Source organism: Lithobates pipiens, unplaced genomic scaffold, assembly GCF_037356315.1.
Source record: "Lithobates pipiens isolate NorthernLeopardFrog02 unplaced genomic scaffold, aLitPip1_a1.2 Scaffold_23, whole genome shotgun sequence".
In the NCBI taxonomy this organism is placed as follows: Eukaryota; Metazoa; Chordata; class Amphibia; order Anura; family Ranidae; genus Lithobates; species Lithobates pipiens.
The window spans coordinates 312,177,188-312,189,430 of record NW_027507785.1 but is presented as its reverse complement, the minus strand read 5'-3'; the positions used below and the strand labels follow the sequence as shown (position 1 = coordinate 312,189,430).

At 47.1% G+C, this 12,243-nt stretch overlaps 1 protein-coding gene across 6 annotated transcripts in view; it reads left to right on the top strand.

Annotated features, from left to right (window-relative positions):
* SGIP1 (SH3GL interacting endocytic adaptor 1) overlaps positions 1-12,243 on the top strand; it is a 250,209-nt gene that overhangs the window by 219,293 nt on the left and 18,673 nt on the right. For 4 of the 6 annotated variants that reach the window (XM_077450532.1, XM_077450528.1, XM_077450529.1 and 1 more), the window contains 2 exons: positions 1,936-2,047; positions 5,206-5,361. In XM_077450532.1, the coding sequence (XP_077306658.1) occupies positions 1,936-2,047; positions 5,206-5,361 (268 nt within the window). Of the gene's footprint in view, positions 1-1,917; positions 2,048-5,205; positions 5,362-12,243 lie in introns of all 6 variants that reach the window. The other 2 variants (XM_077450530.1, XM_077450527.1) reach the window with 1 other exon arrangement.

The following is a 12,243-nucleotide window of genomic DNA, read 5'->3' as shown; positions in this document are numbered from 1 at the left end:
CCCTGTCTGCTCAAAATGGGTCACGGGAGTGCAAAACGAACTGCACTCTTGGGATCCACAGGAGAAGTCCAGCTAAAGTACCGCTTTAGAGGAGAAGTTCAACCTAAGCTCGTTTGGCTGGGCTTCTTCTAAGGGTCACAGGAGTGCAATTCGTTTTGCACTCTTGTGACCCATTTTCAGCAGAGAGCGGTCTGAAGTCCGCTGTCTGCTGACTTCACTGAAATCAGTCCAGGCACCGCGTCAATGGCGCCAATAAAGTCTGGATCTGCCAGGTGCCTGGACCGACACTCGTCTCCGCCTTTCAGCAAGCTGCTGAGAGGCCAAGAAGGCCGCTTCTCGCCCCTCCACAGATCAGCGCTCCAGTGAGCGCCAAACCCATATTCTTTTAAGACAAACTACTCATTTTGAATGGGCTAGGAAAGCTCTGCAATGGACGAAAAACGCCCCTGTACCAATTTTTGCAACATAGCATGTTCACATCTGTGCACGGTGGTGTGCTTTTAGTGCAGTGCATTGTAGCAAGGTGTGTGTGTGTGTGTGTGTGTGTGTGTGTGTGTGTGTGTGTGTATATATAATGTATGTATGTTGGGGTGGCATTTAAAATGCGCAATGTACTACACAACACCTGCAGCCAGTCTGCAGATTGCCCAGATCATCGGTGAAGCACTGTGGAAAACTGTCATGCAATATTGTGTAAAAATCTTTCCCATCTTTGCATTATACCTATGCACTGATAATATGTGGTTACACATATGTTTTTTTTTTCCCTCCTTTAAATTAGGAAGTGCAATGTGCAGGATGCCAAAACAACCAATCAGTACTCATTGGTCTTTGACCTGCCTACAGTGTAGTGCAGTCTGATTGGCTGTACATTTGTCATTTGCAGAGTTTTATTGAATGAGCCTGATGGAGTACAATGTGCTGTGGGCCACAAGGCCAAAGAATACGGAATGCAATAACTATGCAGGCATTTATGTGAATATGAAGTATGTAGTACCGGGATATATGTGGAGCGTTGGGACATAGGAAGGCTGGGGCAGATAGCTGTAGCAAAATGACTGCAAAGTTTTGCAGTCATTTAGTAACTAAAAATTTAAGGTCGGAACTGATTGGTGGCATTGGGGTACAACACTTATTACAGACGCACCAGTGTCCAGAAATAATCCTTATTAAGGAAGAACTCCGCATTTTTTTTTTTTCTGGTTAAAATGGCCATGTCACATGATACCCCTGTGTGTGTCCACTCCTCCCCCTCCAGCATGGCCTATTTCCACTGGTCTGAGCTGAGAGTACAAACCCCAAGCATGTAATTGCCACGTATAAATGTTGGTGCCTCTATTAGCAGAATGCTAGAGTAGGGGGCAGAGACGCATCATTTTTAAGGTTGTCAGGCACTGGCTACAAATGTCCCACTTTCTATAAAGTAAAAGAAAGAAAAATGTGTTAATTGGCTATATTTAATCATTTAAAGTAAACCAGCGAAGGGTAATGCCGCAACTGCCATTTCCTGCTTTTATAGTTGCGGGCTCCTTCTAATCCTTGCTTCTCTGCCATGTTAATAATTGACTTGTAATAAGCATGTAGCCAGGAAAGTCCCATAGGTCTCTACACCTGGCTTGCAAACTCCATGCCAGAGACTCCGTAGGTTGTAAAGAGTGTAGATTGAATCAGGATAGCCATGGAGACTTGCACCTTTTAAAAACCTGTGTGCATGGGCAGCTCCCATAGGTCAAAGATGACCGCTTCCCTTAAGATCTCATTTTAACAGTATCCTGATTTTCAATTAAGCCGGAGTTCTTCTTTATGGATTTTGTAGTTGTGTCTTATTAGATGTTTAGATGTGTCCTAGTGCTTGTGAGTGTTTGTATGTCTTGTTTTCAATTTCGAGAATCTTACTCCCATAACAAAATATAGCAGCTGCTCCTTGTCTTGCAGGATCCTCCCGAGGGCCCAGCCCCCTGACCATGGGGGCCCAGGACACCCTGCCCGTGGCAGCCGCCTTCACTGAGACAGTCAATGCTTATTTCAAAGGAGCCGATCCGAACAAGTGAGTTGCCTGTGTAATTGTACCCCAGTCATGTGATCTGTCTGCGCTGGCTGGTGTGTCTGCCAAACCTGTAACAAAAGCTGCGCTGTTTTCCATTTTTCCTGTGGGGTTGCGGTGGTCAAAAGGACAAAGAGGGGAGGTATCGGTGTCTGAGCAAAAAAGATTTGGAAGGTGATAGCGGAGCTGTATTCTGATGTTTCCTTAGACATGTGGGTGAATGAGCATGCTGAATGAATGTAGTTCTAAAGCAGGGATATGCAATTAGCAGACCTCCAGCTGTTGCAAAACTACAAGTCCCATCATGCTCTGCCTCTGGGTGTCATGCTTCTGGCTGTCAGTCTTGCTATGCCTCATGGGACTTGTAGTTCTGCAACAGCTGGATGTCCGCTAATTGTATACCCCTGATCTAAAGGCTGTTTTTTTTTGTTTGTTTTTTTGCGTTCTATGCACGAAGGTAAAAAACCTTCAGCATGCAGCTTACCATACCCCACCCCACCCCACCCCCCCCACCCTCCAAAACGTACCTGAGCCCGATCACAATCCAGCGCTGTACATGAGAACAGCTGCTTTCCCAGCTTTCTCCCTCCTTATTGGCTCAGACACAAGAGCTGGAGCCATTGGCTGTCAATCACAGCCATTGGGGAGGTATCGGTGAAGGGGCTGAGCCCTGTTCTGTGTGTCAATGGACACAGTGTGGGGCTAGGGAGCAATCACGCACGAGTGCCCTCATAGCAAGCAGCCTGCTGTGGGGGCACTCAGCATGGGGGAAACCCAAGAGCACTGGTGGGGGGACCCCAGAAGAGAAGGACTGGGACTGCTTTGTGCTAAACCATTGCACAGAGTTGGTAAGTATAACGTGCTTATTTTATTTTTTTCCTTTTATCACTAGTGGCCAAGACACAAAATGATTTGACTTTCTTGTGGTGTACAATAGTGGTCAATGTAGAAGTGACATTGGTGGTCAGGGTAGGTGGAAGATCAATCTGCTCAAGGAACCCTTGGGCCCCTTTCACACAAGCACCTCCACTTACTCAGCTGGGGGATCTCTTTGCTGATCCCCGCTGAGCAGACTGATGACAGGTCTGTTTCCGCACTGCTATGCAGAGTGGACATGGACACAGTCCTGCTCTCCTCTATGCGGCAATTGGCTGGAAGTTTCGTTCCGATGCGGTCCAATTTGCCAGACGGATGGGGAATAGGACCACCATCCATCTTCTTCTTCTTCTTCTTTTTTTTATTTTTTATTTTTTGGCAGACGGGATCGAATCGGATGGCTGCGGATGTCCCGCTGACATCCACCGATCCGTGGAAGAGACTGGAGGGTCTGATTAGGTCCTCCTGAAAAACTGACAGGTGGACCTGATCTGACAGGCGGTATGAAAGAGGCCTTGGCAACCTCAGAAGACTGCCTGGTTGAGAAACACTGCTATATTTCAGGGGTCCCCAAACTACAGCCCACGGGCCACATCTGGCCCACTTATGGGTGGCTCTGGATTGATGGGGGGGCGGCTCCTGATACAAAGTTATTTATTGGAGTGTGTTTGTTTATAATTTTTTTTAACTTATTTTTTTTGTTTTTTGTTTACAAACGTGCAAATTTGGAAACATTTCTGATGTGGCCCTATATACAGAATAGTTTAATAGTTTGGAGACCTGCTCTATACAATTGCAGCAGTGTGTTTTCAGGCACTGGGAACTGAAGAGAGAGTGTGTTTAGAGTGGTTACAGAAGAAGGGGGGCAAAGTAGTAGACAGGTGATACAAAAAGCTGCAAAGTGCAGTCTCATGCCCCGTACACACGACCTGAAAAATCAGATGACCGATCGTCTGACTTCTTCTACTCGCTGGTCGCATGTTGAAACTGAAGAGGTTACTAAAGTTACATAAATTCTCGTACGACTATAAACAATTGGAAGGGATGTAATGTGTTTTATTGTATTTTCGAAGGAAAACTGTACTGATTTAAACAAAAGTCAAATGATCTGGTATCGTACGAGAAAAATGTTTGTGTTTCGTCCCTCTCTCAAAAGCTGTGTACTAGCGGTCAGATTGTCGTACGATCTCCTTGAAAGTGGGATTTGTCTTCTGATTTTCGGATCGTGTGTACGGGCCCATAGTCTGCAGCCGCCTATGTAATATGACCAGATGTGTAAATCACAAGATTGGTTACAAAAATAAGTATTTTGCAAGGTTTTTCCACTTTGTGTTTAGTTGCTTGGTTAGTATTCTATGGCAGATTGAAATTGATTATTCACATATTAGTATTATTATTCAGGATTTATTTTGCGCCAACCGTTTATGTAGCGCTTTACAACTTGAGGGTAGACAGTACAAATGCAATACACTTTAATACAGTAGGAATCAGAGGGCCCTGCTCCTTAGAGCTTACAATCTAAGGGGGAAGAGATACAAGAGGTAATAACTGTGGGCAATGTACTGATTGAGAAAATGTACAGTTGTTGGGTGGGGGCCAGATAGGCTTCTCTGTTTTCGGGGATCGTCTGAAAGAAGTGGACAAAGTAGGAGAAAATGGGACAGATTGGGGTAGAGCATTCCAGAGGATGGGAGAGGCTCTGGAGAAGTCCTGAAGGCGAGCATGGGATGAGGTGACGAGGGAGTTTGAGAGCAGGAGGTCATAGGAGGAGCGAGGAGAACGATTAGGTTGGTATTTTGAGACCAGGTTAGTGATGTAGTTGGGGGCCAGGTTGTAGATGGCTTTGTAAGTTATAGTTAGTATCTTGAATTGAATTTGTTGGCTGAGTGGCAGTCAGTGAAGGGATTGGCAGAGGGGTATGGCAGACATTGAGCAGTTTGTGAGGTGGGTGAGCCTGGCAGCAACGTTCATGACGGACTGAAGCGGGGATAACCTATTTAGAGGTAATCCAATGGGGAGGGAGTTGCAGTAGTCAATGCGGGAGATGACCAGGGAGTGGATTAGAAGCTTTGTGGTGACATTGGTTAGGAAGGGACATATCTTGGAGATGTTGCGGAGGTTAAGGTGGCAAATTTTGGATAGCGATAGGATGTGGGGGCCGAACATATAGTTTAGGTGAGTTGAACATGAACTCTACAGAATGTTCTCTTCCTCTTTTGTATTTATTACAGACAGAGTTAATATCACTTAGATTCTGAGTAATTACAATATGTTGTTTCTTCCAGATGTATAGTGAAAATCACTGGTGAAATGGTTTTGTCCTTCCCGGCTGGTATCACCCGGCATTTCTCCAACAATCCGACGCCTGTGCCCCTGACATTCCGGATTACCAACTACAGCCGATTAGAACATGTGTTGCCAAACCCACAACTCTTGTGCTGGTCAGTATCCTACCTTTTATCTAAGAAAACCTGAGAACCGACCTTGATTATTATTAAATTGTACCTAAGCCCAAGAATGAAACTGTAAGATATTACAAATGTAAAGTAATCAAACAATATAGTGCTCAAATCACTAATAGTGCTGTATAAAAAAACATATAGACAAAACAAATGTGTAAAAATCTATATATAAAAAAAAGTCGACTCTGCTGTGAAAAAAAATGTTTTTAACCCCTTCACGCCGACATAACACATACGATGCTGTGAAAAAGTATTTTCCCCCTTTCTGATTTTTTTTATTTTTTTTGCATATTTGTCACACTTAAATGACTTGGATCATCAAACAAATTTTATTATTACACAAAGATAACCCGAGTAAATACAAAATGCAGTTTTTAAATGATGGTTTCATTTATTAAGGCAAAAAAGCTGTCCATACCTGCCTGGCTTTATGTGAAAAAGTGAATTGCCCCCCTAAACCTAATAACTGGTTGTGCCACCCTTTGTAGCAACAACTGCAATCAAGTGTTGGTGATAACTGCCATTGAGTCTTTCAAGTTGCTGTGGAGGAATTTTGGCCCACTCTTCTTGGCAGAATTGTTTTAATTCAGCCACATTGGAGAGTTTTCCAGCATGAGCTGACTGTGTAAAGTCATGATACAGCATCTCAATTGGATTTAAAGAGGAGTTCCACCCAAAAATGGAACTTTCGCTTTAAGGGAAGGTGACCCCCTGGCATGCCACGTTTGGCATGTAATTTTTATTTATTTTTTGGTGGGGGGGGGGGGGAGGGAGGGAGAGAGACAGCTCCCACTTCCTCCTGGCGCACCTGTATCACAAGAAGGAAGATCACCTCTCCCCCCTCCCTCTCGGGAATCATCTGGGACAAGCCCAAGTCCAGGCTTTGACTAGGCCACTCCTAAATCTTAATTTAGCTTTGTTTGAACCATTTGGAGGTGGACTTGCTGTTGTGTTTCGGATCATTGTCCCGCTGCATAACCCAAGTGCGCTTGAGCTTGAGGGCACGAACTGATGGCCGGACATTGTCCTTTAGGTTTTTTGGTAGAGCTCAGAATTCATGGTTCCATCAATTATGGTAAGTCGCCCAGGTCCTGAAGCTGCAAAGCAGCCCCAGACCATCACACTACCACCACCATGTCTGACTGTTGGTATGATGTTCTTGTTTTGAAATGCTATATTAGTTTTATGCCAGATGTAACGGGATGCACACCTTCCAAAAAGTTACATTTTTGTCTCATCAGTCCACAGAATATTTGCCTAAAAGTCTTGGGGATAATCGAGATGTTTTTTTGATAAATTTGAGACAAGCCTTTGTGTTCTTTTTGGTCAGCAGTGGCTTTGGCCTTGGAGCTCTCCCATGGATGCCATTTTTACCCAGGCTCTTTCTTATTGTTGAATCATGAACACTGATCTCACCTGAGGCAAGTGAGGCCTGCAGTTCTTTAGATGTTGTTCTGGGTTCTTTTATGACCTCCTGGATGAGTGGTCGTCATGCCCTTGGAGTAATTTTTGTAGTCCTGTCACTCCTGGGAAGGTTCACCACTGTTCCAAGTTATCTCCATTTGTGGATAATGGCTCTCCCCGTGGTTCACTGGAGTTCCAAAGCCTTAGAAATGGCTTTGAAACCCTTCCTAGACCGATGGAGGTACATTACTTTGTTTCTGATCTGTTCTTGAATTTTTTTACATTGTGGCATGATGTGTGGATTTTTGTGATCCCTTAGCGTGCTTCACATTGTCAGACAGCTTCTATTTATGTGATTTCTTGATTCAACAGGTCTGGCAGTAATCAATCCCAGGTGTGGCAAGTGAAATTGAACTCGGCTTTCCAATAAATTGTGATCACAGTTCATTCATGATTCAGCAGGGAGGGGGCAATTACTTTTTCACATAGGGCCAGGGAGGTTTGAACAGCTTTTTTCCCTTGCATACAGGGACTATATGGCTGAAATCACAGACCCTTTTTTTGGTCCGCATTGGAATCAGATCGCATGGGTTTTCACACCCATGCGATCCGATTCCTGCGCCATTTGACAGTTCGCACCGCGATCCCATCTGGGGGTGTCATTAACCTTACATTGACACCCCCAGCTGTACGCAGATGTCAGTATGAACCAGTGTGCGATTCAGGTGTGATGCGGGAACCGGTACTGAATCGTGGGGTTTCCCACAACGCACCAGTGTGAACCGGGACTCAAAGTTCATGTCGTGTCAGGCGACAGGCGCTCAAGCGAGGAAAGGGGAAAACATACACTTAAGACAGAAGCTCTCCTGGAAGTAAAGCCAACTCTAGAAACCTGTATGAAAAAGGAAAGAACAGAAAAGCGCCACTGAGTGTAGTATATAATGTATATAAAACAGTTGCACAAACAATTGGTGAATCACAGAAGGGGGAGATTAATGAGCTCATCGATGTGGAACAAGGCTCCCGATGGTTCAGTCCTCAGTGCCCCACGTCTGCTGACAGGAAAGCCGTGGTGTGGCACAGGGAAGCCGACGTGGTAAGGTGGTGTTCTGGGCAGTGTCCTGTGTGGAGGGCCGCGTGGACCGCAGCCCAAGTACTCAAAGTTGAGTAAGGAGCGCGCATGCTCGGTACGAGCCTCACATGCTATTAAACATGTTGTTCTTCCCCTCCACCTTGGTGACGTCAGATGCTTATGGCAGCACTGTGGTCCATGCTGCCTTCCACCCGGGACACTGCCCGGAACAACACCTTACCATGCTGGCTTACCCGTGCCACACCACGGCTTTCCTGTCAGCAGACCTGAGGACTGAACAATCAGGAGACTTGTTCTATATCGATGAGATTATTATTATTATCCCCCCTTCTATGAGTTACCAATTGTCTGTGCAATCTTTTTTTTATAAAAATTCAAAAAGTTCAGCACTAAATATGAACCATAGATATACTAAGCTAATACATAAATTAATATCATAAAAATGATAATAATGTGCAAATAAGCAAATGAAATACTGAGACTTCACCAACATATATACACAAATATGCATAAGAGGTAATCATACCATACATCAAATAAAGTGCATTGTGCCAAAAAGTGAAAAACTAAGTCCAAATATTACAAAAGTCAACACATAAGAACTATAAGTGTAGAGCAGCCACTGTGTATCAAGACAGTTCAGATGAAGTTGGAAATGGAAATAGGATCAACTCAGTAAAGGTGAAAATTATCCGCTGTCCACTTAAAGTGATTGTAAAGGTAAATTTAAAAAAACAATAACAAACATATCATACATACTTATTTTGCACAGAGTGGCTCTGAACCTGCTCTTCTGGGATCCCTCGGCGGCTCCTCCCCAGATCAGATAGCTCCCTGGGAGAAGTGCTGTCCTGGTGGGTTACCTTGCGGGCGCGTTCCCGAGTCCAGCAGGTGCCCACATCATTGGATTTGATTGACAGTAGCAGTAGCCAATGCCACGTTGCTATCAATCTATCCAATCAAGAGCCGAGAACTCACGGGTCAAGTTCTAGGGTTCGGGGGGGGGGGGGGCGGTCACTGACAGGATGCATTAAGGTGAAAAAACACAAACCTTTACAACCCTTTTAAGGAGTCATCAGGACATGTGCATCCGACACCCAGAGGGGAGAGTAAACACACTTACAAGAATGCATGAAAGAGTCAAACGTGCATAAGAATGGGAACATAGAATAATGGTCATGGAAGCTGTCACTGAAGATCCATCACCATAACTTTCCACTATGTCCAGCCCCTCTGTTAGATCTTGATCTCCACCATTCATAAAAAAACAAAAGGTCTCCACATAGTGTAAAACCATCTCCCACAAACTTTATTGAAAAGGTAGAAAACTTACATTCTTACATACAGTCTAAAGTTATAGGCATATCTAATGGAGCATCATAAAAAGCGTGCTAACATAGGAAATCCAAAAAGCGCAATGACATGGAGCAGGCTCAATATGACCCAGTGCGTTTCGTCCACACAGACATTATCTGGGTTTTTCACTTTTTGGCACAATGCACTTTGATGTATGGCATTATTACTAGGGATGCACCGACATTTTGGCCGCCGAAAATGCCCTTTTCGGCAATTTGCCGAAAGGAAAAAACGGCCGATAATTGAGCCGAAAATGGGGTGTGGCCTGGGAGGGGGCGGAGTGCCGCCCATCATGGGAGATCTATAACGCAGGAGAGCCACCTCCGCCGTCTGGTTCAGTAGACCGCTGGGAACATCACAGCTTTAATTTCAATAGCTGTGTGTTCACCCGTCGCCGCATACAGCCCCTCCCCCTTGTCCGGGGAACTGCGATAGACAGATTACCCTTCCAGATTGGACGGGTGATCTGTCTATCACAGTTCCCCGGACAAGGGGGAGGGGCTGTATGCGACGGGGAACACACAGCTATTGAAATTAAAGCTGTGATGTTCCCGGCGCTCTATTGAACCAGACGGCGGAGGCGGCTCTCCTCTCTCTTCGCTGCATCACTGGCTGCACGGGGGACAACACACTGGCTGCATGGCTGACAACACACTTATCTCTTTTATCATGTCGCCAGTCTCTGACCACCTCCTGTACCAATGCCGCCAGTCTCGGACCCTCTCCTGTACCAATGCCGCCAGTCTCGGACCCTCTCCTGTACCATGCCGCCAGTCTCGGACCCTCTCCTGTACCATGCCGCCAGTCTCTGACCACCTCCTGTACCATGCCGCCAGTCTCTGACCACCTCCTGTACCATGCCGCCAGTCTCTGACCACCTCCTGTACCATGCCGCCAGTCTCTGACCACCTCCTGTACCATGCCGCCAGTCTCTGACCACCTCCTGTACCATGCCGCCAGTCTCTGACCACCCCCTGAACCATGTCGCCAGTCTCTGACCACCCCCTGAACCATGTCGCCAGTCTCTGACCATCCCCTGAACCATGTCGCCAGTCTCTGACCACCTCCTGTACCATGCCGCCAGTCTCTGACCACCTCCTGTACCATGCCGCCAGTCTCTGACCACCTCCTGTACCATGCCGCCAGTCTCTGACCACCTCCTGTACCATGCCGCCAGTCTCTGACCACCTCCTGAACCATGTCGCCAGTCTCTGACCACCCCCTGAACCATGTCGCCAGTCTCTGACCACCCCCTGAACCATGTCGCCAGTCTCTGACCACCCCCTGAACCATGTCGCCAGTCTCTGACCACCCCCTGAACCATGTCGCCAGTCTCTGACCACCCCCTGAACCATGTCGCCAGTCTCTGACCACCCCCTGAACCATGTCGCCAGTCTCTGACCACCTCCCGAACCATGTCGCCAGTCTCTGACCACCTCCCGAACCATGTCGCCAGTCTCTGACCACCTCCCGAACCATGTCGCCAGTCTCTGACCACCTCCCGAACCATGTCGCCAGTCTCTGACCACCTCCCGAACCATGTCGCCAGTCTCTGACCACCTCCCGTACCATGTCGCCAGTCTCTGACCACCTCCCGTACCATGTCGCCAGTCTCTGACCACCTCCCGTACCATGTCGCCAGTCTCTGACCACCTCCCGTACCATGTCGCCAGTCTCTGACCACCTCCCGTACCATGTCGCCAGTCTCTGACCACCTCCCGTACCATGTCGCCAGTCTCTGACCACCTCCCGTACCATGTCGCCAGTCTCTGACCACCTCCCGTACCATGTCGCCAGTCTCTGACCACCTCCCGTACCATGTCGCCAGTCTCTGACCACCTCCCGTACCATGTCGCCAGTCTCTGACCACCTCCCGTACCATGTCGCCAGTCTCTGACCACCTCCCGTACCATGTCGCCAGTCTCTGACCACCTCCCGTACCATGTCGCCAGTCTCTGACCACCTCCCGTACCATGTCGCCAGTCTCTGACCACCTCCCGTACCATGTCGCCAGTCTCTGACCACCTCCCGTACCATGTCGCCAGTCTCTGACCACCTCCCGTACCATGTCGCCAGTCTCTGACCACCTCCCGTACCATGTCGCCAGTCTCTGACCACCTCCCGTACCATGTCGCCAGTCTCTGACCACCTCCCGTACCATGTCGCCAGTCTCTGACCACCTCCCGTACCATGTCGCCAGTCTCTGACCACCTCCCGTACCATGTCGCCAGTCTCTGACCACCTCCCGTACCATGTCGCCAGTCTCTGACCACCTCCCGTACCATGTCGCCAGTCTCTGACCACCTCCCGTACCATGTCGCCAGTCTCTGACCACCTCCCGTACCATGTCGCCAGTCTCTGACCACCTCCCGTACCATGTCGCCAGTCTCTGACCACCTCCCGTACCATGTCGCCAGTCTCTGACCACCTCCCGTACCATGTCGCCAGTCTCTGACCACCTCCCGTACCATGTCGCCAGTCTCTGACCACCTCCCGTACCATGTCGCCAGTCTCTGACCACCTCCCGTACCATGTCGCCAGTCTCTGACCACCTCCCGTACCATGTCGCCAGTCTCTGACCACCTCCCGTACCATGTCGCCAGTCTCTGACCACCTCCCGTACCACGTCGCCAGTCTCTGACCATCTCCTGTATTATAATTATATATATATATTATATATATAATTATTATTTTTAAAAACAGTCATTTTCTGTATCGGTTTCGGTTTTCGGCCTAGTGTATTTTTCATTTTCGGTATCGGTTTCGGCACCAAAAAACCCATTCGGTGAATATATATGTTTGTGAAGTCTCAGTATTTCACTTTCTTATTTGCACATTACACTTTATTATCAGTTATATGATATTAATATCATTTATGTATTAGATTTGTACATCTATGGTTCATATTTAGTGCTGCACTGTTTACATTTTTGATCATTTGCACAATATTCTGGTCGTTACATATGATATTAGTGCAGTCATTTTTTAATAGTTTCTAATCTTTTTTT